The sequence below is a fragment of the Ciconia boyciana genome, chromosome 7 (assembly GCF_034638445.1).
Source record: "Ciconia boyciana chromosome 7, ASM3463844v1, whole genome shotgun sequence".
NCBI lineage: Eukaryota > Metazoa > Chordata > Aves > Ciconiiformes > Ciconiidae > Ciconia > Ciconia boyciana.
Genome location: NC_132940.1, coordinates 38256987 through 38284034, shown reverse-complemented (window position 1 = coordinate 38284034; position 27048 = coordinate 38256987). Strand labels below are relative to the sequence as shown.

Sequence of the window (27048 nt, the reverse complement as noted above, 5' to 3'; positions counted from 1 at the left end):
ATGGTGGCGGAGCTGGTCAAGAAGACCCCATGGTGAGAGGGGAGCAAGAGCAGAGAAGCACAAGGTGCACCTGGAGGTGAGCCCCACCCCACCACCACAAGGAGACACCCGTCTGGGTCCTACATCTTTGGCTACCAAAGGAGCAGGGGGACATCACTGAAGCAGGCAGAAGAAAGCTCCTGGCAGATGCAGCCAGCCTTGCTCGGGGAGCAGCCCTGCACATGCTGCAGAGGGATGCTGATGATTCGGGTGGACCAAGAGTGACTTTGCAGGAGCTGTGGCACAGAGCTGCTGGTGGGAGCAGGCAGCAGAGGCCAGCAGCCAGAAGGATACAAAAGGAGAAAGCAAGGGGAGACACCAAGAAGGGGAGACTTGTGAACCGGCTTCGCGGAGCAGCGTCGGCAGTCCGAGCCCTGGGGCTGGCAGTGCTGGCTGGCTGCTGGAGCAGCTCTCGCTGCTGGATCTGACCCAAGGAGCAGGGACTGAACCTCTTATCATCCTCTGCAGCCCACGGGCAGCCCAGCTGGGCTGGCACAGCCACCCACTGCTGCGCCCAAGCATTGTGTTCAGCTGTTGGATAGCTGTTCTGGCCAGAAATGAGATTTGGGCATTAAATGAATGGGAAAAGGGTCAGCTCACCAGTGGGTCAAGCTGCACTCTACCACTTGCTGTTCAACCCCTTTCCCGTTAGTTAGTTCGTGGTAATCATTAATACCAAGCCCCTGTCCGTATGTGGAGCCTTACAATAGCTAATTTTTAAACTGTCACCACAACTCCACGCTGTTAGATGTGTCCTGGTTGAAGCCACCTTCCCATTTAAATGCTCTTACGGCCAATACATTTCCTTGCTGATTAATAGTGGTTGTTTTGAAACCACCAAAAAAATCTCTTGGCCAGCATTCCCTTCCACTTTGTGATTTTAAAGCAGCATTAAAGGGAATTAATGGAAATAAGGCTTCAGAATAACAGCAAGGCTTAGTCTTTATTGGGGACCCTTTGAACTCTAGTTAAATTAATTTTCCTTCTGCTCTTGAGATTTTCAAACACAGATCTGGCAGTTCAGAAGTCACGAGCCATGCAAACATCTCACCCTTTGGAGGTCAATAGCTAAGTACAACACCAATGACTAAATACTGGACCCAGGACCTGGGTGGGCATCTCTTCCCTGCCAGCGCTGGTGACCACCATACCATCAGTGGAAGACCTCCCCTGCCCAGGGATGTCTAAGGAGCCCACGGGCAGGCTTGATCTTTCAATCCCTGCCAGTGTTGGTGACCACCATACCATCAGTGAAAGACCCCCTCTGCCCGCAGGATCTCTGAGGAGCCTACAGGCAGGCTTGACTTTTCAGTTCCCCCTCTCCCTCCCAAGCGGCAGAGGAATTTGTTTCCTGGTCATTGGTCAAGATGTTCTCATCAAGATAAAATCTGAGGGGAACAGCTCCTCCCATCTTCACTGCTCCACTCCCTGGTCGCCGGGGGCTGGCACAGCCCCGAAGGCACTGCTGGACCCTGACTCTCAAACCACGTCTTCCTTTCCAGTAATTACTGTTTTGCAATGTGGAAAATAATAAAAGTCTTGGGACTATTAAGAGCTCTGGGAGGAGCAGAGAGGGGGGAGCAAAAGGCCAAGCTGAGAAGATTTCAAACCCCCTCCTGAGGGCTTTTAGACTCCTGTGGCATTTTAATCCTCTCAGCATTTCCAGCTGCAGGAATAAAGGAGCAGAAATCCTAGGCAGAGGTGTGGGGCTTCAGGGCACATGTCTGGCAGGGGCTGGTCCTGGGGAGGGAGCTCTGGGGTGGGGTGGTCAGCAGGATGCAGCAGCCCTCTTCCAGAGCCCCCACAGCATCATCCATCAGCCCCTTGCCCACACACTCTGCTCATGCGGGTGCCTCGGCACTGGGGAAAGCAATGGCAAAGCCCAGCTGAAGTGTGATGTGGCCCTAACAGCTCCTGAAAACTTTTGCAAGAATAAGGAAGGAACCAGAAAAATTTCTTGCTTCAGATACTTTGCTAAAAGTTGCATAAAGGGGGGAACGTGGCTGTGCTCTGTAGGTGTAATGATTGATTATGTTATAGACAAAGGGTGCTGTATGGGGAGAAATGGCTTTGTGCCACTAACCTTCGAATTGCAGTGGAAAAGGAAAATGAACTCCTTTTGGGGAGTCTGGTCACTGGCAGTGATGGAGTCTCAGCACGGCTGTGTCCATAGCTTTGCGAGATCTGAGCTGAGATCTGTTGTTCTCCCCTCCACCAGAGGTTTTGCCCTTCAGCACACACCCCTCTGATCACCAACACCCTTCTCCCATCATCTGCGTCTGCCAGTAACGTTCACTGCAGGCAGAAAGCCCTGCCACTCTTCTGCCATGTGAAACCTGGATGGACACCACAGCCAGAGCGCACTAGGACCACATGCTGAGGGCAGAAAGAGAGAACAAGCTTTGGAGAAATACTGGTCAGCTGTGCAGTACTGCAATAGACATCCCTTACCAAAAGGCATCACCAGCACTTACACTCATTTTCAGCTTCACCAGGGGCCTCCAGCGACAAGGTTCCAGGAGCCCGTTCATTCTCAGCCCGTCAGTCCCTGCCTCAGCAATGCTGGAAGACCACTGATCCTAAACTCCACCACAGCTCTGCCCCTGCCTGGCCATGGCCCTGTTGGTCCAGACCCCAGCCCACAGACAGACTTCCCAGCCAGACCTTGGACCTGCCTGGTGGTCCCCGGGCTGTGTCCGACCGTCCTACTGTCCCCAGACCGGATCCCAACCTCAGACCTGCCTCGTCACCACCAGCTTCCCAGGGGATCTGGACTCTGGGCTGACCTCAGCTGCTATCTCAGGGCCCATCCTGCTCACCTTGCATGGAGACAGTGATAGACAAGTCCCCTGCCTGCCCAGCTGTGCCATCATGCTGAGCTCCCTATTCCTTCGGGAGCAGTAAGCTGTGCAGTATCCTGGCACGTAGGAGAGAGCACAAAGCTATCTCCTGGTTAGACCAGGGAATGGAAAACAAGACCCTGACTCTCCTGTAGGGCTTTGATCCCATATTTCAATCCATTTACAGCCCACTGTATCCTGGGCAATTATTTTTTGTATGAGGCAGTAAAGATTTTCTGATCGAACCGAATGTTTCTACTGAGTGCTGGCTCTCGAAGGAGTCCCACAGCCCTGAGCTGACATCAACACCATCTTCTATAAACATGCCATGGAGAAATAACATGAACAAACAGCAGGAAAGGCTTTATGGAGATCCTATTACAAACAAGATATTTGTTCTTCTCACACATTCCCCTTGAAGTGGCAAATCCCCATAAGAAGACCAGGCTGGCCTTTAGTCAAGGACATCAGACTTGTGTAATCACGGCAGGCTCCAAGAAGCTGGAACCACCAACTCCTTTCTTGTTTACCATGAGGGATGCTAGCACAGATTTTAAGAGCACAGCAGCAAACAGCTTCTCAAGGGAGCATTTTACACCAGAAGAGCAATCAGCTTTTTATTCATTAGTGTAATATTTCTATTAGTAGCACTTGCAGGCTCGGTCTGTGACAGAGGACTTAATAAATTGGAGAAGCCAAAAAAAGGGACCATCTTGCTCTGTTTTAGCCCTCTAAAAGTTAAATCTGGGCTGCCTCTATCATCCCAGGGAGTAGATATCTTCAGAGGCCAATTCACCCCACTAGAGAAGAGGTAGCACGAAGTATCCCATGGATGTGGTAGAGGATACAGATGGTGGCTCAGACAGGGCACCCACTTGCCTGGTGGCTAGAGGAAATTATTCCCACCTTCAGCAATCAAAGCTGTAGAGAATTAACTGATTGCAAGTCAAGCTGTCCTGATTTTAAGGAGAGACATAGGCACCTGGTGCAGTTCAGGTTTAAATCTACTGTACTCACAAATGCCAAAGTACAGGTTGCTCATTTATCCAGCAGCCACAGTGCAATTTCTTCTGGTCACAGGTGACCGCTTAAAAATAAAAGGGGTGGGGGCAGAAAGCTACGGGAGGGAAACACAGAGGATGTGCCGCAGCCGGACTTCCGTGGTAGGGACATTCTCCCCAGCTGGGGCACCTTGATGGAGAGCTTGAGGCTGTGGCCAACTTCTGTCCCAGCTCATGCACTGCTAGCATGCAGGGTCTTGGCTTGAGGGGACAAGCCAGGGAGCAGTATCCCAACCCAAACCTTGGACATAACATCTGAAGGTTTTCAGCAGGGTGCTGAGTCTGCTGAACTCGCTTTCCTGCATTTGCAATCTTCAGCAGCAGGGTGCTGAGCCAAGAAGCAAACTCCACCATCTTGGGCACAAGACATAGCCCTCCTCTCCAGGAACAGGAGCTCTTTGTGCTCATACAGCTTGACCTAAGACTGCTTTTTGAGCCCTAACACATGGCAAGATGGGCTCCCAGTTTGAGGAAAGATCCCACTTTTCTTTTCTTTTTTTTTTCTTTAACTCAGCCCTTACCCAGTTCACAGTTATCAAACTCTCACGTTCATGCATCTCTTACTCAGAGACTTTGATGGTGAAAGGGAAAGCAGGAGAGATCTATAAGATCATGATCTGTAAGATTAGCCAAGGTTAAGGAGCAATTTAAAGATGGAGAAAGGCCTTATCCACTATCTCCTGGTGTTGGTCTGTTCAAAGGAAAATAATGCTCCCAGACTGGCTGAGGAGCATCTGGAAAAAGATACATCCTGCACCAACAGAAGAACAATGGCCCAAAGGTCTCTGAACACTAATATCCATTCCCTCAGGCACAGGGGCTGTTGTGGAGGGGCATCGTGCCAATCCCTCCCTGGAGCTACCATGCATGGGAGCACACAGACGACCCTCCAGAGATGGTCTTCAGACTCTCCAAGGCTGGTGAAAACCACTGCAGCTACACAGACACCAGCAGAGCTCTTCCATTCCTTGTGATCTGACCTCATGTCTGTAATTTGTCCTAGGCCACTTTAAGCCATACGTACGTCTATGGCTTCCCCCTTTTCTCCTTTCAATGCCCAACAGCCTGAAGTGCTCTAGTCTCTCTCTCCTGGGGCTCAGTTCCTCATCTCTTAACTTCTTCCCAATTTGGACCTGCATTCTCCTTATTCAGAAATTGCCTTTTTGAAGATGGCCTCAACAGATGTGAAGAAGGGATGGCTCCTCCTGGGATGTGGTTTCCCACTAGACTGTTTGCAGCAGTTTCTATTCCATTCTTCCCTGCTTCCCAGCTGGTTGAACTGCTGAGCCTCACTGGGTGAGTGTCTCCCTTGGACTACCTTCAATATAGATCTTCTCTCCAACAGGGGAAAGATGTCTAGAGCCTGCTCTGCTGCACAACCAGCACTAATAGTGGTCATATGTACCCCTATGCCTGCATGCTTCTTGCTTTGATCAGCGTTGCACAGCATCTGTATTTCCCTCAGCCTTGTTTCGCAGAGAATTAGTTGTTTTCCTAAATATCAGCTCTTGCCTCCTTACAGCATCCCAGGCAGAGGCACCAAAGAATGCGTCAGCCCTACCCAGCTTCATGTCTGGTGGGACAGGAGCCCCTCCAAGATGTCCTGCCAGCTGCCCTGGGGCAGCATATTGCAGAAGATACAGAGGATAAGTGTGAGGAAGAACCATAAAGCAGCAAAGATAGACATAAACGGCCCAGAGGAAGGTCATTCCCTTGGGCCATGGCAGAGAAAAGGATCCAAAGCCAAGGCAGCGGAGGTGAGGGGGGGCACAAGTTGTAATACGTGATCCCCAGAACAAAGTTCAACCAAACTGTAGCCTAATGAACCCCCTCTGTGCAAACAGCAGCTGCTTGCTCAGCAAACACACCTACCCCAGCCCTGGCTGCTGCAGCCTTGGCCAGGATTTTTGGAGGACGGGTTGTTTTAACATCTGCAAAGAACTGGTATTTGGACCACTTATGCAACTGTTGCATGTTGGCGGGGTGTACCTTCACGTGCAGCCACAGTGCACGCCATTCCCCTCATTGAACCACCATCATCAGTCTTCAGAAGTGCCCTTGCTCTGCTGGAGCCAGGAGAGCCCTTGCTCTGCTGGATGCAGGAGAGTCCACCAACGGGACTTGGTAAAACACCCATGTCCAAACCCACAGCACACGAGGGACTCCATCCCCACCTTCTTCAGCTTCTTGGTTTTCTGTAGGACTGTGTTTGTGCAGCAAAATTGTGTACTTGGTCCCTCTGGGACAAACGTGCCCTCAGACCCCGCGGGAAGAGAGCAAGCTCTCCAGGCCCAGGAGCAAGATGAGAAAAGACATCAGAGACATCAGGGGAGGAGGAAGGAATGAAGGCAGCCAAGGAGATGGTGGAGGGGCAGAGTGCCTGTGCTCAAGGAAACAAGCTGATTGTGCTCTTCCTCACCACATCCCCAGGGCCGCTGCATCCACCTCAACCTTCTCTTCTCCTCCTGCCCCACCAGTCTACACTGAGCACCCACTGTGGCTCTTAACTTGAGACCACAACATGGGGCTCTCAGTCCCCAGACCCTATTTGCGTGTCTGATGAGTCACAGCTCTCCTCACACATAGACTCTGGACCCAAATCTGTCCCTCTGAAACTCTGACCCAATGCTGCCAACAAGAAATGGCAACGGCAGCCTCGGCCTGGCACATAGTGCTGTTTGCATAGCCCTTGCTCAAACACAATGGCTGGAGCTGGCTCTGCATGGGGCGCAACTCCCCACCAGCAATGCCACAACCTCCCTCCCACCCTGACCTGCTGCCTTAGCAGGATTACAATGCTGCATTGTGTGTCTCCCTCTCTGCCTCAGCACCTGTGAGGGCTTGCAGGCAGGTGTCCACAGTTCAGCTGTGGAGGACGAAGTTTCACACACCTTCCGTGACTTGCCTCATCACTCCTCAACTAACCCACAGTGTCTCAGAGGGCACTGACATCCGAATTAGTTTAATTATTGCGGTTGTATATGGTAATCAAGCATAAACCTCAGACAGTATTGTACAGTGGGGCTTTGTTCATCTTGGAGAAGACAACAGTGACTTGGCCAATGTTCAAGCTTCTGTGTCAACACTGTCCTGAAGGCAAGAAGTGATGGGAATGTGGCTTTATCTACAGCCTCAATGCCAGCTGAGCTGCAGCAGAACCAAGCAGAGAGCTTGGGAGCCACAGCAGGAGCCTGACCTATAGCTGTTACTCTAAGCAAATGCTCCCCATTTAAACACCTTGAGCCATGAACCACCCCTATGCAGCACCACTGCATGCAAAAGCAGCAAAAATAAGTAAATAAATAAATAAATCTATCAGGAGGGACTGGGTCTCCAAAAGGAGCAACTCCCCTCATAAGAAAGCTTCAAGCCCCGAGCCCTTCTGGCCAAAGGGAGAAGCGGCAGACTCCTACCTTTTGTGTAGGTTTATGCGTGCAACAGAGTAGCTTGTAGGAACAGAGCATCAGCTTTTCATCCGTAGTCGAAGGTGTCACACACTCACTCATGAAAGCTCCAGGGACCAGATCAAGAAGCTGGTGGAACCAGCACAACTCAGACCTGAATGCCTTTCTGTGGGGATTTGACTTCAAAAGTCCATCCTTCTTGGGGTCAAGAGGTCGGTGGCAAAGGAGCCAGACCAGAACAGACCAGCATGTGCTGGTGGAAAAGCAGAGGGGCAAAGTGAGGGTTCTTGTGAACTTCTTCAGCTCCTTTGCAGGCTTCCAAGGGCTGCAAATTATTTTCCTTGCCGTGAAAACATTTTGGACATGTCAATAGATTCCTCCCTCACAACTGCGGATAGAAAATGCAAATCTCTCAGGGGCTTTTTACCTACAAAAAGTAGCTCTCATCAGGAAATACTTTATTGTGCCTGTTCTCTGGGCAGCCACCTGCGATTTCCATGTTGCTTTGATGACCCCTGCAGGGACAAGCAGTAAAAAGTCCTGAGTTTTTAATCCCTTCCTCACCTAGAAGAGCTGTGGTGTGGACACGGGCACTGCAGTTTTTGTAGGACAGAGCTATCAAGGCTGGCCAGCCTCTCCTCCCTGGGGGAAGCAAAGATTTTACACTTGCAGGAAGCTCCTGGAGTTTGAGGTCCTTGTGCAGGGAAGGATGTCTGCTCTCAGTAGCATCCAGCTGTGGCTGGGTATGAACAGAAGAACCAGATACAGCATCTGCTGCATGGAAATTGCTGCAAAAGAGACAAAAAAAATGAGTGTTTGCACATTGCTAACAGCATGGAGTGGTGCTGGCCATGTCCAAGGACATCTCCTGATGTTTTCCATCTTTCCCTTGCCTTTGACATACGGAGGTCCTCCATCCCTCCCAAAACTCCCAGATCTCTGGATAGTTCTTTTCAACCTCATCCTTCTACATAGGCACTGCTTTTTCCCTTTTCCTGGAGGGCACTCTTTCTTCTCCAAGTCCTTCAGGGACACTAGCACCAGTCCTCTTGTTCTCCTCCTTGCTGATGGGACTCCATGATCAAATTCCCAACAGATCCAACATAGCCTCACACAAGGACTAATGCTCTTGGTATACGAGAAGGAGGCAGCTCTGCTGTCATGTTCTACAGTAAAATACAACTGCAAAACCGTGATTTCAGCGTCCTTCCTCTTACTGAACTGAGGCTCGCTTGTGCACAGCTGGGACTTAGAGAGAGCAGAGCAAACTCTCATGTCCCACCTCCCAGAACACATGAAGAGAAGGTGGAAAGATCTGATTTAACTGTGGATACCTCCTCCAACATGAGCTGACCATGACCCACACACTAATTATGTTTCATCATGGCTGCAAGTGTACCTAATATGAACTGAACCAATGTTTTAAGAGGTCTTGGACAAAAGGCTGTTAAATTAATATCAAATGGCACACACCCTGCTGTGATGCCCTCCTTGCAGGGTGCTCACGAGAGCGCTCTGCAGTATCTCTCCATGCACCCTCCACCACTGCCAATGTTTTCCTTCTTCCCATCTCGGTGTCAGAGGCAGAAGGCAGGACACTGGTTGTGGCATGACCCTGCAAAGACATCTCAGTCAACAGGGCAGGTATGCAAGTGATACTCCCCTTGGAAACCCAGCAGACCAGCCCATCTTGGCCATCATCTTCAGATGATGACCCTCAGCTTCCGTCCATAACCCAGGGAATATCCCTTGGTGAGAGGGTTACCCCAGGGTATGTCACACATCTCCCCTGCCAGAGACCTGGGCAGCATTATTTAAGTATCAGGGATTTCATTATGCAAAAAAAAAAAAAAAATTTCTTCAAGATACAAGGCATAACTCTGTACTACCATCTCCCCTTGCCACCCTGGGGAGACAGAGGCAAGCTGCCTGCAATTACTGACACAAAATCAGCTGCAAGAAACCTCTCCCATGATGTTTTTGAGACCCGCATTCCCAGTTTGCACCTTACTGCTCCCCCGGGAAAGTGCAGTCAGGAGGAATAGCTCCAGGGAGCAGAGCAGGGAGGGAGCACATCCCCACCACGCCTCCGTGTGCCAGACCACCTTTGGGGCAACTGTTTAGCACTCACGTGTCAATGCTGTAGCTTTCCTAGAAACCATAAAATCTCTCCTAGGTTTCGCTCCATTCTGTTTTTTTTCACCAAGTGAGACACTGATATTTGTCTGGGCACCTTGTCATGCTTTCCATAAATAGGAGGTGGCATCAGACCACGAGGTCCCCACCCCGCTTCCCTGCTGATTTGTTTCAAAAGGCATTTACTGTGTAAACGTCTGCTCCACCTGGTTACCCTTGGTCAACATGGCTTTTCTAGCCGGGCTTCATCTGAAAACCGTTTCCACTATTTTGTTGCGGGCACCAGGGCGGAGCCGGGGCTGGACCCAGCAGTTGCCCGCTTCTCCAGGTCAGATGCAGCTGCACAGGACTCCCACTGGCCATGGAGAGTCCTAAAGACATCTTTGGCCATCCCCAGGTCAAACACAGCTTCCTGAACTCGGTAGCAGCCTCCTTTCCCACTCTGCTCAGCACTAGTGAGGCCACATCTGCAGTGCTGGGTCCTGCTCTGGGCTCCCCAGTGCAAGAGAGATGCACTTACTGGAGCCAGTCCAATGCAAGGCCACGAAGACGATGAGGGGTCTGAAGCATCCTTCATACAAGGAGAGGCTGAGAGAGCTGGGACTGTTCAGCCCAGAGAAGAGTAGGCTCGGGGGGACCTCATAGATGTGTATAAACATCTGATGGGAGGGAATGAAGACGAGGGAGCCAGCCTCTTCTCAGTGGTGCCCAGTGACAGGACAAGAGGCAATGGGAGCAAACTAAAACACATGCAATTCACCCATGGGAGCTGCCTCTCTCCACCTCCGCTGAGGAGAACCCATGGCACCTTACGGCTGGGATGCCCACTTTCTTTTCTGCTTCCAGACACCTACAGATGGACCAGCAAGTCCTCCCAGTAACATGTAACCTGGTGTCTTTGGAGAAGAAGACATGGACAGTCATCAGGAATTGTTAGGAAGATCGTGGATCCTACGAGACCCTGAGGCATCTGGTATAATGTTGAAGCCACCCTAAAATATATAGGTCTTTCAGTGCCTCAGTACTGCCACCACTGCAGGCTTCAGAGGCTTCAAGACAAAGCCCACGTTTGTGAGGCATCACTCTAATCTCTCGGAGTTCTCTGGCAAGAAAACAAAACCAACCGAAAAGAAATGGCAAAGCCTGTTCCCAAGGTCAGTGGAGATGTATTTGGTTGTTCAAAGGCTTCTGATAAGGTGACTGAAATTAAAGAACAAATAAGTGTACAGTTAGGGCCAAAGTCCCAACGCAAGCTGAAAAGCATACAGCCAGAAGCATCGATGTGCTTCTTACCTAAACTCAAGCACATCCAGCTGTTCTTCAGCCTTCATGACCAAGAGGAGCTCTGCCTGGTGCTGGCACAGGCTCTGCCTCGTCCCCTCTGGGACAAGGTCCCCGCACTGGTGGGGATCCCATACAGCCCAGCAGCCGCAGCACATCAGCACCAGTCCTACGCTTGGCTCTCTCCATGCTGTGCTCCCAACTTCCCAGCCAGATGCATTTACTCCCATTGGCCCTGAGCATCCTTTCAGAGGGAGCTGGTATCAACAGGCACGTCACCATAGAGCGGGCTGACTTTAATGTCCCAGGAGAGCTGTTGAAGTTAATAGGACCTAATTAAATGGGCATGCCTCATTCACTCTGCAGAGTGTAAAATTAACTAAATATCAATTTAGGTAGGTGCTAATGGACTGGCGGCTGCCCAGCAGCGGAAAGGGAGGCCCAGTGTGTGATAGATTTCAAAATGACTTGGAAAGCAAACTTGCACATTGCTGATAACACGGTGCGCTGGATTCCCCGCAGAAAGTAATCTAGAAATTATCGTGGCTCGTTTCTTGAATAGGTCTGTCTGGAAACTGGTCTGAAAAGCAAACAGAAAAGCTGCACCAATAATTTTCTGGGGGTGGGGGGAAAGCCTGTCCCTCTCTGAAGTTTCTCTCCATCAGGGGTTTTGCAGGAAGGACTGCAGACCTAGGAAATTGGGATGTCCTAGACCCCAGTTTCACCGCTGCGTCTGGGACTGACTGGCTGCTGGGGAGACACACACAAACCTCTTGTCTTTTCAGCCCTTCTGAGATCCAGCAAGCTCCAGGCTGCCAGGGTACAAATGGCATGGCCAAACTGACCACGTGCAGGCAGAAAAGCACATAAGTCCTTGCTTAAGCAAAGCACACACACACACACACAAAAAAAGCAGCAAAGAAATAAAGACACAGGAAAAAAAATGATGAAGCAATGTGAGCAGGGACAGCCCTGCAAGCCTCGGCAGCGTGCGGGACTCGGCCGTGCTCATCTCTCCTCCCAGGATCAGGACAACGAATTGTGGCATTGCTCAAAGATATGGTTTTATGCGCCAGCTCAGGTTGTACTTTTGTGCCTGTAAAAGGCAGATCCCCAGCCTCAACCACAGCTTGGCCGTTTCTTGCAGGGTGGGAGGAGGCAGTAGCACTGGGTGACTGGAAACCTTAGGAAAAAGGACCTGAACTGAGAGGCAGAAGTGAGTTTAGGCATTTCCTGATGGGATGCTGTAAGCGTGCGATGAGAGACAGGCCAGTGGAGCCTGGGCAGGTGGCACAGGCAGCACAGGCACAGCAGGGACCAATGGCGGGAAACAGAACCTTGTGGTCATCCTGGGTAAGGAATGGGACCCAGTCCAACAATGGACGTGCCTTCCCTGACTTATCCCAGTAGGAACAATCTCCCTCCAGGTCCTCAAAGTCTAGTTGCCTGCATGAGGCAAAGGGATGACAGTCTCAAGCGGGTCTCAAGACAGGTGACTCTAGCTTCAGGTACCAGGACTCCCACCGCAGATGCAGCCAGTGCCACCAGTCCTTCCTCGTGGGAGGGCTCCTCAGCCCCCTCTCACCAGCTGGGCTTCTTTGGAGGTCTGCCCCACCATCACAGCACTGCCAAGAGGTCTTCCAGGCTCCTCTAATATGAGATCAGTAGTTTTTTTAACTCCCAGCTCTTCCCAGGAGAGCTTTAACCCTGGGTATGGCTTTTCTGTAGCGCTCTGGTTTTCCCCCTCCAGCTAATGGCTTCTCTGGGAATTTAAGGAGCATTGACTGCTTCTTTTAGACACAAAAAGGTTTTCATTTATTTTGCAGAAGCTCTGCTTTGACTTTAAAGTAAGGAGCCATTTCCAGCAGGAGTTCCATCACTCTCCATTCCCTGCTAAGGAAACCTCTGCAGGTCACTCCCACTCCAGGACATCTCCAGGGACTGCCCCAACCTCCAGTTGGTAAAGCCCCAGAAGCACTTTCCTTATCTGCCCCAGGACCCCAGTCTCTGCTCCCTACAAAGACACCTCCCTGACTGCCTGTACCCTCCAGGCTACAGCTGCCTCCCTCTTGCCAACACACGCAAGGACATCTGTCCTCTCCTCATTAGCCAAGGAAAACATTGTCCTGGAGAGCAGTGGTGGCCTTTCTCCTGCTCCTCACTTTTGCAGCACTGTCTTGGCATCCCAGCTCTCGTAGGAGAACAAAGCTTCGCTGCTCCTGCTTGGAAAGCCCTTGCTGGCTCCTCACCTTTGCAAGGACATCTGTCGTGCCGCCCGCCTGAAGGCAGCTGTTCATGCCTTGGGGCTCAGCAAGGAGTGCTGTTGATGGCAAACATATCTGCCTTTAGCAAGACCAAACAAAAACCCACACACAGCTTTCTGCTGTGTTATTTTCATGCTGGAGTAGTCTCTAGCCAGCAGGAAAAGCAATAAGGCATGGATGAAGGGAGGCAGACAGCTAGTTGATGTTACAGTGAGGCTCAAGCCCTTGCAAACCCCAGTGCTCTCCCTCGCACCACCCATTGCTCCAGCAATTGGTCTAGCCCCCAAGGTTGGAAATCTGGGTCTGGGACTCCTCTCCTCCTCACTGGAGAGGTAGTCACCTTCCCACATATTCAGCTCAACCCAGGTGCAGGCCTACAAATGGACCAGAGATGCCTGCTTTCCAGGTACAGGTGCAGCTTGCCCCACAGCCCTGGGAAAAACCCACCAGCAACCCCTCCAGGCCATGGACACACCAAGCAGGAAAGCCGTTGCATGAGAGCTGCAAGGTACTGGGTGTCTCAAGGCAAGCTGAGGTCTGCTTGGTCATCATCTTAAGCAGGGGTGGGAGTACAGGGACATGGGATGGGAAGAGACTGGAGGCTTCTGCTATTAGCTGTCTTTGGGGCTCCTCATCTGCCTTCTGCTGAGATCAGCCCATCCCCAGGTAGTGAATGAGCACACCACCTGGGAGGGTGCACATACCCTTGTAGTAGAACCTGGGGCAGTTCTGCACCACCAGGACAGTCCTCACATATACACAAAAGTTATGAGCCTGTTAGGTCACCCCAGCAGGACCTGGCTGCCTGGTGAGCAGAGACAAACCACCTCCTACAAGAGCACCTGTCACTTCTCAAGAGATGCAGCTGCAAAAGACATATTTGCCTATCCATATCCTGACCCCTGCTCTGGCATCTGCGGGAGAGAAGAGACCACTGGGTGTAATATCAGAGGACTGTCATCTCCACCAAGGCCCTCAGACACGGGTCCACAAGTATCACAGAATCACAGAATCGTATAGGTTGGAAAAGACCTTTAAGATCATCAAGTCCAACCGTAAACCTAACACTACCAAGACCACCACTATACCATGTCCCTAAGCACCTCATCCAAATGTCTTTTAAATATCTCCAGGAATGGCGACTCAACCACTTCCCTGGGCAGCCTGTTCCAATGCTTGATAACCTTTTCAGTGAAGTAAAATTTCCTAATATCCAGTCTAAACCTCCCCTGGCACAACTTGAGGCCATTTCCTCTTGTCCTATCACTTGCTACCTGGGAGAAGAGACCAACCCCCACCTCTCTACAACCTCCTTTCAGGTAGTTGTAGAGAGCAATAAGGTCTCCCCTGAGCCTCCTTTTCTCCAGGCTAAACAACCCCAGTTCCCTCAGCCGCTCCTCATAAGACTTCTGCTCTAGACCCTTCACCAGCTTCGTTGCCCTTCTCTGGACACACTCCAGCACCTCAATGTCTCTCTTGTAGTGAGGGGCCCAAAACTGAACACAGTATTCGAGGTGCGGCCTCACCAGTGCTGAGTACAGGGGCACGATCACTTCCCTACTCCTGCTGGCCATGCTATTTTTGACAGAAGCCAGGATGCCATTGGCTTTCTTGGCCACCTGGGCACACTGCTGGCTCATATTCAGGCAGCTGTCAACCAACACCCCCAGGTCCTTCTCTGCTGGGCAGCTTTCCAGCCACTCTTCCCCAAGCCTGTAGCGTTGCATGGGGTTGCTGTGGCCCAAGTGCAGAACCTTGCACTTGGCCTTGTTAAACCTCATACAATTGACCTCGGCCCATTGATCCAGCCTGTCCAGATCCCTGTGCAGAGCCTTCCTACCCTCAAGCAGATCAACGCTCCCGCACAACTTGGTGTCATCTGCAAACTTACTGAGGGCGCACTCGATCCCTTCATCCAGATCATTGATAAAGATATTAAACAGAACTGGCCCCAGCACAGAGCCCTGGGGAACACCGCTTGTGACCGACTGCCAACTGGAGTAAACTCCATTCACTACCACTCTTTGGGCCCGGCCATCCAGCCAGTTCTTTACCAGCGAAGAGTACACCCGCCATGAGCAGCCAGTTTCTCCAGGAGAATGCTGTGGGAAACTGTGTCAAAGGCATTACTGAAGTCCAGATAGACAACATCCACAGCCTTTTCCTCATCCACTAGGCGGGTCACCTTGTTGTAGAAGGAGATCAGGTTGGTCAAGCAGGACCTGCCTTTCCTAAACCCATGCTGGCTGGGCTTGATCCCTTGGTTATTCTCTACACGCCATGTGATAGCACTCAGGATGATCTGGTCCATCAGCTTCCCCGGTACCAAGGTCAGGCTGACAGGCCTGTAGTTCCCCGAGTCCTCCTTCCGGCCCTTCTTGAAGATGGGCGTCACATTTGCTAATCTCCAGTCAACTGGGACCTCCCCAGTTAGCCAGGACTGCTGGTAAATGATGGAAAGGGGCTTGGTGAGCACATCTGCCAGTTCCTTCAGTACTCTCAGGTGGATCTCATCAGGCCCCATCAGGTGGATCTCAGGTGGATCTCATAAGGTGGATCCCCCATCAGGTGGATCTCATCAGGCCCCATCAGGCCCCATCAGGCTCACCTCATCAGGTGAGTGTCTAAGTGGTGCAGCAGGTCACTAACCATTTCCCCCTGGATTATGGGGGCTCCATTCTGGTCCCCATCCCTATCTTCCAACTCCAGGGGCTGGGTACCCAGAGAACAATTGGCCCTGCTATTAAAGACTGAGGCAAAGAAGGCATTAAGTACCTCAGCCTTTTCCTCATCCTTGGTCACTGTGTTCCCTTCCCCATCTACTAGGGGCTGGAGATTCTCCTTAGCTCTCCTTTTGCTGCTAATGTATTTGAAGAAGTATTTTTTATTGTCTTTTACAGCAGCAGCCTTGCTACACCTTTGTAGTCATCCTGAGTTGCCTGCCCCTTCTTCCAGAGGTCATAGGCTCTCCTCTTTTTCCTGAGTTCGAGCCACAGCTCTCTATTCAGCCAGGCCGGTCTTCTTCCCCGCCGGCTCGTCTTTCGGCACCTGGGGACAGCCTGCTCTTGTGCCTTTAGGGCTTCCTCCTTAAAGAATGTCCAGCCTTCCTGGACTCCTTTGCCCATTAGGGCTGCCTCCCAGGGGACTCTGTCAACCAGTCTCCTAAACAGGCCGAAGTCTGCCCTCCGGAAGTCTAAGGTGGCAGTTTTGCTGACCCCCCTCGCCACTTCTCCATGTATCAAAAACTCTTATCATTTTGTGATCATTCTGCCCAAGACGGCCTCCAACCATCACGTCTCACAAGTCCTTCTCTGTTTGTGAACAAGAGGTCCAGCAGGGCACCTTCCCTAGTTGGCTCACTCACCAGCTGTGTCAGGAAGTTATCTGCCACACGCTCCAGGAACCTCCTAGACTGTTTCCTCTCTGCTGTATTGTATTTCCAGCAGATATCCAGTAGGTTGAAGTCCCCAAGAACAAGGGCTAGCGATCGTGATGCTTCTCCCAGCTGCTTATAGAATGTTCGTCAGTCTCCTCATCCTGGTTGGGTGGTCTGTAACAGACTCCCACCACAATATCTGCCTTGTTGGCCTTCCCCCAGATTCTTACCCATAGACACTCCACCCTATCGTCACCATCATCGAGCTCTAAACTATCCAGACACTCCCTAACATATAGGGCTACCCCACCACCTCTCCTGCCTCGCCTATCCCTCCTGAAGAGTTTATAGCCATCCATCGCCGCACTCCAGTTGTGTGAGTCATCCCACCACGTTTCCATGATGGCAGGAGCCATTGTCAGGAGCTCCCTCCTTCCTGCTCAGGGGCCAGGGCGTGGCTGCGGTAGCCCTCTCTCTCCGTGCCCCCCCCCCCTTTTTTTTTTCCTCCCTTCCCTGCGCGGTTTTGCCGCGGTTTAGCCGATCCAGCAACGGTCCCCCGACGCGGTCCTCTGTCTCAGAGCTGCTCGCCCCGGAGGCTTCGCTGAAGAAAGTAGAGCCCCATTCCATCTAGGTCATGCTCGGAAACAGCCTCTCTGAGATGCAGTTGCAAGGTGACAGAAGCAGCCCAAGAGATCTGCTGAGGTCCTGCAGATGTGGCCTTGACACAAGAAGCATGCAGGCAGGTGACAGCATATGCTGTGCTTCACATTACCAGATCCAAGCAGGAGAAGACAGCTTTGCCTTTTGAGTTTCTCTTCCACAGATGCGTCGAGTCACACCCAAGAAAGAGGCTGCCAGGCAGCACACAGGAATACAGGCAATCCCGACCAGGATTACATACTGAAACTGGACCTCCCATGAGGTCCCCATGGACAGATAGGCTTGTCCTTAGGGAAACAAGTGAGCTGAACAGCGACAAATCCCACAAGTGGCAATCCAGCAAGAGCAAACAACCAAAGAGGAGTAAGATCAAGCCAGTCTGGGCACCTTCACGTTGACGAGCCTCTGGGTGCTCCCAGGCAAAGGTGCCCCAAGCCCTGCAGCTATAGGATGTCTCCCACGGTCCTGCCTGGGGGATGCTTGCAGACCCCTCAGCCACCTACCCCACATCGTTGTGGCCCCCTAAGCAGGCTCATCCATCTCAGATTGCATGGGGCATGGTTGTGCAGAGAGGAGAGGGGAGAAGAACCTCAGTCCCAATAGCAGAAAGGGGTTTGATCCCTGCAAATGGGGAGCTAGCCTGTGGCTTTCACCCAGCCCCGGACTCCCAGATAAGCTGCCAGCCTGGGTAGATAGCCAGAGCGCAGGACGGGTGGAGAACGCGACAGCCCCACAGTAAACTTGTTGTTTTGATGAGGTGGATGGGGAGAGGCAGTGCCTGCCTGTGCCAGCGTGAGGGGAATGGCTGCCTCCCAGCCTGCGAGGGGGGAGGGAGGAAGCTGGGCCCTTTTGTCCCTTGAGAAAGCCAAGGTCTGGGCTGGAAGTAACTTACCTGAGTGGTATGCATTTCCTGAGACCCATGGGCACAGCTGAAGGGAAAGCACGCATCCTCTCCACAAACACATTGCCAGGGTCCTCTCCACCGGTGCCAGGAAGCATGTGGGGAGCCTGGTCCTGCAGAGTGGCTGTTGCACAGCCTGAGCCACTGGTCCTTGTGGCACACATCACAGCCACACATCCTCCATCTCTACCACCACCCCAGGTGTCTGGTGCCCTAATATGACAAGCATGTGGTCCTGCTACCTGGGCTTAGGATCCCTGATCACACAAAGCCATGGCTGTGTCTTGCTGATGCTGTTCAGGATGCTGGGATGAGCCTCGAAGAGGAAGGATGTGGAGGAAAAGCTACTGAAGAGGGAGGAGGTCCTGGTCAAAGGACCGGCTGTGGACCTCCATCATGGAGGGCAGCCTCCCAGTCCTCCTTTGAGTTGTCTTACATTGTCCACCAGCCAGCAAGAAGCAGACCCAGTGACCATTTTTCTACTGGTAATGGAAAACAGTTGGCTTCCTAGCAGGGCTGTCCTGTTGATGGTCATCCTGGCACAGCACAGTCCCAGCATGGAAGGTTGAAGACTTTACTGGCTTGGGGGAACATGGGAGGCCAGTCTGAAGATGGCAAACGCAAGGCATCAACGTGTTAAGCAGTGCCTGGAGCTGCAGGTGGTTAAATGCTGTGCCTGGAGCAGCGAATATGGTGAGGGGAAGCAAAGGAGGGAGCTGGGGATTGCTGTAATCCCAGCCCAGGGTGGACAGAGCCAGGCTGCACTGGAGAGGATTAGCTGCATGCCATGCAGGTGTGACCCAGCCTACACAGGGTCTCAGCAGCACAGACCTAAAGACTGTATCAACATAGGGATTATCAAACACTCATGACCAAACCATCTCTGTCCTCAGCTTTGTCAAGAAGTAAAAGCAGGACATGAGAAGGGAAAAGAGGGTAGAACTGCAAAGAGCAGAGCTGGAGGACACGAGGGGTCAAAGCCATGGGTGAAACCAAGGAGTAAGGCAGGGACACAAACATGGGTGGCACAGCCACCCCCCGCAGTGTCCACAAGCGCCGGGACAGCCTGCACACAGGTCTACATGACGTGGCAACGGTTTGCAGAAGGCAGCCTGCTGCCAGCAGCCCTCGAGGCCGTGGCCGTGTAAATGTGCCACTCATCCGACCAGAGGCTGGTCACTCCCTGGGGCAGGTCCTGGAGAGCAGGGCATCGGTGGGAAGGTCTGCTGTGGGCTTGCCGTCCCAGGCGCCCCCCCAGGGAGGGGCCACTGGCCGCAGGCACACAAGCCAGGCTCCGGGTGTTTGCTTTCTATTCTCCCAGTCTGACGATAACCGCCCGCTCCCCAGCCAAGGCTCCAGCTCACCATGCTGAAATTCAGAAGGTATTTGATCATGTAAGTGGATTTTTTTACTTATTTATTTAAGTAAAATACTATTTCCTTAAGTAAAATTCTATTTCCATCCTACCCAGAGATCATGTCCTTGTAGGTCCCTCTGTGTTGAGAAATGGTTGGAGATTGAAGTGAAGATGGGACGGGGCAGAGGAGCACTTCTGCTCCACATAAATGCGGGGAGGTCTGGGTTGATGGGGCTCTCCTAGTGAAGCTCCAAGGGCAGCACTGGTCCCCTGCGTGCTAGGCAGGAAAATAGCATCTTTTGTAAGGCCTGATACCACAAAGGAAGAAGAATGGCAAAGACCTTTGCAGGGCAAGTAGGATGCTGATCCCTCCTGCCTCATCTCAGGTGAGGGCTCACCGCTCTCAGCTCTGCACACTCACCTGTGGAGTAGATATGGAGCAGAAACACGTCTCTGCAAGTCTTTTACAAGGCCAACCCAACGAATGCATCTAGAGTGAGGTGCGCTCTTCCACAGTCTCTATTTTGGAGAGGATGGACGAGGAGCAGAGAAGGGCAAGGCTTGACTTCACAGAAGTGCCCTTTTGCTGGGGGAGAGCATTTCGGGGCAGGACAGCCTTTCCACATGCACCTGCAGCATCTGGGGCGGTGCACACCCTGCTGCTGCACACCAAGCTGCAGTGCTAGGGGGTTCAGGGCCTTTCTTAACCCAGCTGTTTCAAGGATAGGTTGGGCACCGACACAGGCAGGCAGTGCCGTTGTGCCTCGCTGTGCTACCTTATCTTCTCCTGAGTGTCCTGCAGACAGTTGTCCCCGCTTTCTCATTTATTGCGATGCAAGTGGTTCCGATCGCTGGCCGGAGGAAGCGGGCTATCGCTGGTGTACATATCGTGTACATTAATTCTCTGTGCAACACCGCTCGCAGCCTGGAGCATATCTAGCCACAGCAAATAAATAACGTAATTTTCTGCCACCTACCTGCCTGGTGAGCTCAGCCTCAGCACTTCCCCCAGCACCCGGCAGTTGGCTAAGACCCTGCACGGCTCAGCAAGTGCCAGCCAACCACAGACCCATACCAAATGGTGCATTTATTTTTGTGTTGGACAGGGAAGGGGCACAGGTCAGACGGAAGCAGGTCATCCTCTCTGCTCCCAGCAGAGGAGAAAAAATGGAGAGGAAATCTGCAGTACCGCTGCAATCAAGCAGCACCTGCTTCCAAGCAGCACCCCAGGCACCCCCTCCCCTGCCAGGAGCAGGCAGTGAGACACAGCGGAAGGCATCCCTTGCAAATAAATGACCAACAGACTGGGTTTTGATTAAATCCCTTGAGCCAATGTAGGAGGATTCAGCTGCTGTGGCTCTGCTGCTAAGCCCTTGCAGTCAAAGGCATCTTTGGGATGCTGCATTGATCTTTTCACCCTGCTTTGTCACTTTTGGAGGTGACAGCACACAGGCTCTGATCTGCAGGGGCTCTTCAGCTATAGCCTGCCCGCAGCTGGAGGCATTTCCAAAGACTCTGCAGGTTGCTCTCGCAGCTTGACCCACCCTGTGGGGCAGCTCTGACTCCCGCCAGCTCCAATTGCATCTTGGACATCTTTCTGGTGCTTTGATCTCAAGTATTTAACTCTGCCTCAAGATCTTATCCCAGCATGTTAAACTGAGAGAAGGCTGTGAAGGAGTTACCCATGGAAAGCAGTTGAGCCTTTTGAAGGCTTGTTGTCCAGCTACAAATAATCCAGCTGCTCCAGCCTCCAAGACAAAGGCTTCTCATGCTACATGTGCCATTTTATCCTGGTTTTGCTGCCTTCAGTGCAACTTCTTGGCATCTTCAGCACAAAATTCAGTACTGCCACAGCTCGCTCTTTCTCAGCGCACCCTCCTTGATGCACATGTCCCACCAGAGCCAGCCTGGAGGAAGGGCTCTGGCTTTGTGCTAGCCTGATCAGACCCAAGCAGCCAGCAACGTGTTGTGTGTTCTCAACCAGTTGTTCAACCAACACAACAGCCATCTCAAAAGAGGCAGAAGGCTAGAAGCAAAAGGACCTGGATCTTTCACAGACTCTCTAAAGGTTGAAAGTTTAGTACTGAGCAGGGACCTCTGTGGAAAGAAGTCCAGAATTTTATCTGCACAAAATACAGATACCGGAGTAGCAGAGGGTGCCGCCTACCTCAGCACCACTTGCTGGGGAAACGTTGCATCATTCTGCCTTCGCTACTGGGTGCTCATGCAGATCTCCCCAAAGAGAGAGTTTGGGTATATCACTAAATATCACAGTTAGTTAGCTCCTCATTCCCTTCTTGCCACTTTTCTTAGGCTGGTCAGGCAGACAAACTTATCATCAGCTGTGCCTTGAGTGATGGGAGAGCTGGATCAAGTGTCTAACAAGATCAGTCCAGCAGCATCACTTCATCTTGGAGCAACTCCTCCTTCACTACCTTCTCCCTCTCTGGTCTCTCTGGCCATCAGTGATCTTCCACACAGGGGTATTTCAATAAGCCTTGTCTTGCAGCATCTCTGGGGCAGCCCCGAGTCTCCACTTCAACCCTCTCCCTTTAATGTGTCTTAGCATTTTAAGTGCTGTTTAAGCATTTGGCATTTTTATGATCTGTTGCTTGTCACATACATTTATCTTTGACAGCATGAGGCTCTCCTTGTGCTGCTTGCATGACGAGGCAGCAAGCCATGCGTACATTCGCCAGCCGCCTGTCTCTCATCCAGGCTTGGCAGGCTCCTCCTCAAGAGGAAAATGAGCGTGCATACCTCTAGGTTGCCATCAGGTTTTGGGGATGCTATGCTACTGATGACTAGCTTGTTCACTGTGCTAGTAATTACATGCCTTTTGAATTTTCAGTAGCACTGTCATGACCTAAGACCTCCCAGCCTTTACAGTCCCAAGTACTTTAGACATTAAAAATCTCCTAGGAGGACCTTAGCATTTCAACTCAGTAAGTGACATTACTGAGAGCAGGGCGGAACCATACCCATGAGTGTCCAAACTGATGCGCAACCACTGGAAGTAGTGCTGTAATAAGCAAAGTACAGTTACTCATAACAGTCGACAATTTTTCTGGAACAAATCCAGTTTTTCAATAGCAAACCCAAATTCCTGACCAGTACCAATGGGATGCATGTGACCACTTCAGACAGCCCATGTTTGTGTCATTGCTAGCTCATCAGGCTAGTACTTCTCCCCCATGTCACAAGACTGCCCGGGGTAGGAGATAAAGCACCATGGAGATGAAGCAGCTCTGGGACAAGCAGGTCTGTGCAGTCCCAGTCCCAGTCTCTTGGTCCAAAACTGACCACTGAAGGAAGGGGGTAACATCAACAAACACAGATTAGCTGTCAGAATGTGGCTTCCAAGCAGGGTCTGCCCAAATTTCTGCTTTCATTAATTTATCCTATTTAGATCCCTCCATTTCATGCTCAGCAAAGCAGCCTGTGCCTGCTCCCTGCCCCTGAGAGGGGGAGAGCAGACATATGGGGCTTGCAGGCTGGACTCCCACTCAAGGAGGAGCCCAAAACAGAGGATTTAACCAGATTCTCAGTACAAATCATCTCCTGTTAGGCAACAATAGGTTCCCTGAGTAGAAACCAGCAGAAATGAAATGCAAACTAACCCTTTTTTCCAGGAAGCTTAGTCCCCCCACTGCTCCATTTAACACTAAGATTAGGACTATGATCAAGCTCCACCAGGGTTTGCAGCAAGAGCTACAAACAGTAAAAGTCCCGTGGCAATGTTTTTCATGGCCTGAATGTCCCCACACACAACCCAAAACCCCATAGTGTAGTGCTGATGACTTGAAGAAATCACACTGCCATTGTAGACTTGGCTAAAACCAGACTAAAAGCCAGATCACGCACCAGAGAGGCACAGCTGGGGCCCCCGCAGTAGCATCACATTTGCAGCCGCAGCTGAAGCCTATGCAGGTGGCAATCACCTCCAACAAGCAGGCATCAAGAGAAGAGGAGAGCAGGGAAAACAAAGTTTTATTGTCTTTGTTTATAAAGATAGGGTCTAGGCAAGGCAGGGCAGGGAAGGGCAGGGCAAATGCAAGCAGTGCCTGCTCCTGCTGCCAAAGTGGGAGCTCAGGCTGTGCCAGTAAGGTGTTCCTGAGCAGCCAACAGACTTTGCGGTTATCGCTGTTTACCTTTCGGTGTGATATTTGTGTCCCAGCTGGAAATTTCCACTACGCTACACTGCTTGAGCACAGCCTCTGAGGTTTGTTGGTTATCACTGCCTCTGCACCTCTTCCACACTTAAAAATGTGACCTTACCTTAAAAAAAATGTTTTTAAAAAGTCTCAAGGCCTCTTTCCCCCCTGCCTCACACACGCATTTCTACCTACTAATGGTCTGAAATGTCTGCTTCCTTGCAGGAAGTTGAAAGCAATATACAGGTGCCAGCCAGGTCGGCTCTGGGTCTTCTTCAGCCTCCTCATCCTCCTCTTGGTCATGCTTCAAGTCATGGAGAAGCTGCAGCCTGCCAAGTAGGTCCCAAGCAGGATTGCAAACCTGCACCTCATTCTCCAGCCTTTCGCTGACCACTGAGGTGGGCTCACAACCACCCTCCTGAAAACCACCCAACAGTGTCTTCTTTAGACAGAGAGGAAAATCCAGGTGGGAGAGGACCCCTCCGGGGATCTCTCGTCTAATCCCTATGCCCTGGCCAGAGCTGAGCCCACTCTGGGTCCTGGCTGGCCTCAAAACCCTACAGCCCTTGAGCATCCTCCCAGTCCTCCCAATCTGGGATGATCTGCAAACTTTCCTCCACCTTCTCCAGGCCACCTACTCTTCTCTCTCCCTGCCTCCTCTTGCTTTGCCCCTTTCCACCAGCCGACAGTGCTCCAGCGGGACAGGGGCGTTAGCACATTGCTACTGACCTGTCCGTCTCTTCTTGTACTCACACCGATCTCCCAGGGCAGTGGTCAGGTCCTACACCCACCAGAAATGCCACGCACCCCAAGAAATACAGGGAACGCGCTCTGGGGTGTCTGCAGGGGGGTTTCGTTGGGCTGCAGAGGAGCTGCCCTCTTTGCACGCTCCTTCCATCCTCTGCAGCTGAGCCTTGCATCTTCCCTGTTACAGAAACTGCCAGTGCGAGCTGGAGTGTGCCCTGCAGCAGACCACGGACCATGGCCAGAAGCAGCTCAGCTATGCCCTCCAGACCCCTGACCTGCTGTGGGAGGACGATTCTCCGCACTGGCAGAGGAAAGCCATGCCAGACCCCACTTCAACTGAGAGCACGCAGGACGTTTTCCAGATGCATCTGTACTTCAGCCAGGAGACCCCACTGGAAAGCAGCCCAGGCAGCCGAGAAGAACACTGGACGTGGCAGCCTGTGGAGAGCAGCAAGAGGGTGAAAGCCCATCTTTCATCCACGAAGCTGAAATCCCAGCTTCCTGGCCTGAGCAAAGCAACTAGAGAGGGTCCTTCTCCAAGTCTTCCTGGGAGGATCTCCACAGTTTTGGGAGACGCTGATGCTGTCACCAGCAAGTTCATAATCTTTGCAAACAGGATGACCACAGAGGAGCACAGGAGAACGTCACCACCAGACACCATGCAGGTGGTGGTACAGAGACAGTCTCAGCCTCAAGCCATGGGTTCCCCCCACCATCAGTGGGGCAGCTCACTTAAACTCGCTATGCCAAATTCAGCTCAACCTCCACAGGCAGAGGACTTTTACAAGATAGACCTGAAGAGGGGATTTTTCCCAAGCTGGACAGAAGTCTCTAAGGTTGAGGAGGTGACACTTGGAGAAGGCCAGCAGACCAGAGGGGTTTCCTCTCAAGGAGAGGCATGTGAGCCCAAGACTGACATTGTTTTCCTGAAGGTCCACAAGAGCGCCAGCAGCACTGTCATGAACGTCCTCTTCCGCTTCGGTGAGACGCACAACCTCACCTTCGCCTTTCCCATCGGGGGTGGCAACCAGCTCTTCTATCCGCACCACTTCTTGGCGACATTCGTGAAGGGCTTCTCCCCCAGGAGCCCTCGGCGGTTCAACATCCTCTGCCACCACATGCGATTCCTGCAGCCAGAGGTACGGGTAAAGCCGCGATGCCTTGGGAGGGGTGAATGGGGAAGGGAGAGAGGGGCTTATGGGGAGCAAGGTGGGACACCCATAGAGTACATAAACTCTTCAGGGATGAAGCTAAAGAGAGACAGGATTGCCCCCAGGTACCTTGCATGTTATGGGCCTCTCCTGAGAGCTTCTGTAAACAGGTTTGATGAATCATTGTGCTGTGACCTGAGACAAGCCAGGGGACAGCATCTATAGCAGTCAGCAACTATCATCTCCTTCTTGTCTGGTGGGCCCTTGGAGATGTCTTGCTCCTTGGACAGGCCCAGAGGGTACCAGCTGCAAGAGGAGAATGCCTTAAGTGCATCAGCTTAGGGCAGCCATGCCCAGCATCCACCCTTCTGGATGCTACTTGAGGACACGCAGATCTGGGGAAAGGCAAGGAGATAGGATGTATCTCAAGCCCAGACAGGTCACCCAGCTGTGGCAGCATGTAGCAGGGAGCTTCTCTCCCTGTGTACCTCTTCTGGGGCTCCCCACAGCTGACATAAATGCTCCTTTGATGAGCTGCACCCTGAAACCCTCCCCAGCACCCACCATCTCCAACCCCAGCAAGCGTTTCTGCTTTCCAGCAGAGCACAGGATTGTAAGCGAGCAGGTCCCTTCTCCCTACCCCACCTTTAAAACCTCCTTTTTCTCCTCCGCAGGTGCAGAAAGTGGTGTCCAGCTCAGCCATCTACTTCTCCATCCTGAGGAACCCTGTGCAGCTCATGGAATCCTCCTTCATGTACTACAAGGGCACATCGGCTTTCTCCCGTGCCCGCAGCCTGGAGGAGTTCTTCAGCCAGCCCTACCACTACTACAACCCCGCAGACAGGGACAGCCACTATGCCAGGAACCTCATGACGTTCGACTTTGGCTTCAACCCTGACGGAGAGGTCTCAGCCAAGCGGGTGCAACTCATGCTGAAGGCCATTGAAGCATCCTTTGACTTGCTCCTCATCTCTGAGTACTTCGATGAGTCCATGGTGCTGCTGAAGGAGATGCTGTGCTGGGACCTGGACAGTGTCGTCTCCTTCCCGCTCAACATCAGGGACAACAGCACCAAGTCCCCCCTCTCGGACACCATCGTGGAGAAGATAAAGGACTGGAACAGGCTGGACTGGGAAATCTACACCCACTTCAACAGGACCTTCTGGGAAAGGATCGACCGAGACATTGGCAGGGAGCGCATGCAGCGGGAAGTAAAGGCACTTCAGGAGAGGCAGGCTGAGCTGGCAAGGACCTGCCTGCAAGGGATGGGCAGCGTGGCCCCGAAGGACATCAAGGACTCTTCCCTACAGCCACTGCAGCATGGCAACGCAAAGATCTTGGGCTATAACCTCAAGCAGGGCTTGGATAAGGAGACAGAGCGCATGTGCCGGCGGCTGGTCACCCCGGAGCTGCAGTACAGCAGCGCTCTCTACAAGAGGCAGTTTGCCCAGAAGCGTCCCCAGACCCACCAGCCCACTCCGTCTTGGCAGGGCAATGCCCTGCGGCACAGGCTGGAGGGCACCCAAAACTGATCCTCCTTGTCCCCTCCAGGCATCGTTCTCCAGCTGCCTTTGCTGAGGACAGTGAGGTGCTCGCCTCCTGGGCTCAGAGGCTGCTTCTGCCCCAGGGGGCAGGCAGGCTGGGACGCTGCTGCCCAGGAGAGCACCTGGCCACCTC

General features: G+C 52.2%; 1 protein-coding gene across 1 annotated transcript; it reads left to right on the top strand.

Moving 5' to 3' along the window:
• LOC140654770 (galactose-3-O-sulfotransferase 2-like) lies at positions 1-26903 on the top strand. Its single transcript, XM_072868482.1, has 4 exons — positions 1-32; positions 23699-23809; positions 24408-25365; positions 26052-26903. The coding sequence occupies exons 1-4, from the start codon at positions 1-3 to the stop codon at positions 26901-26903; spliced, it is 1953 nt and encodes a 650-aa protein (XP_072724583.1).
• Positions 26904-27048: the final 145 nt, after the last annotated feature.

Coding starts and splice junctions, on each gene's coding strand:
- LOC140654770 (XM_072868482.1), top strand. CDS start 1: ATGGTGGCGGAGCTGGTCAAGAAGACCCCATG. Junction 23,810..24,407: donor GAGAAGCTGCAGCCTGCCAA/GTAGGTCCCAAG, acceptor TCCCTGTTACAG/AAACTGCCAGTGCGAGCTGG. Junction 25,366..26,051: donor TCCTGCAGCCAGAGGTACGG/GTAAAGCCGCGA, acceptor CCGCAGGTGCAG/AAAGTGGTGTCCAGCTCAGC.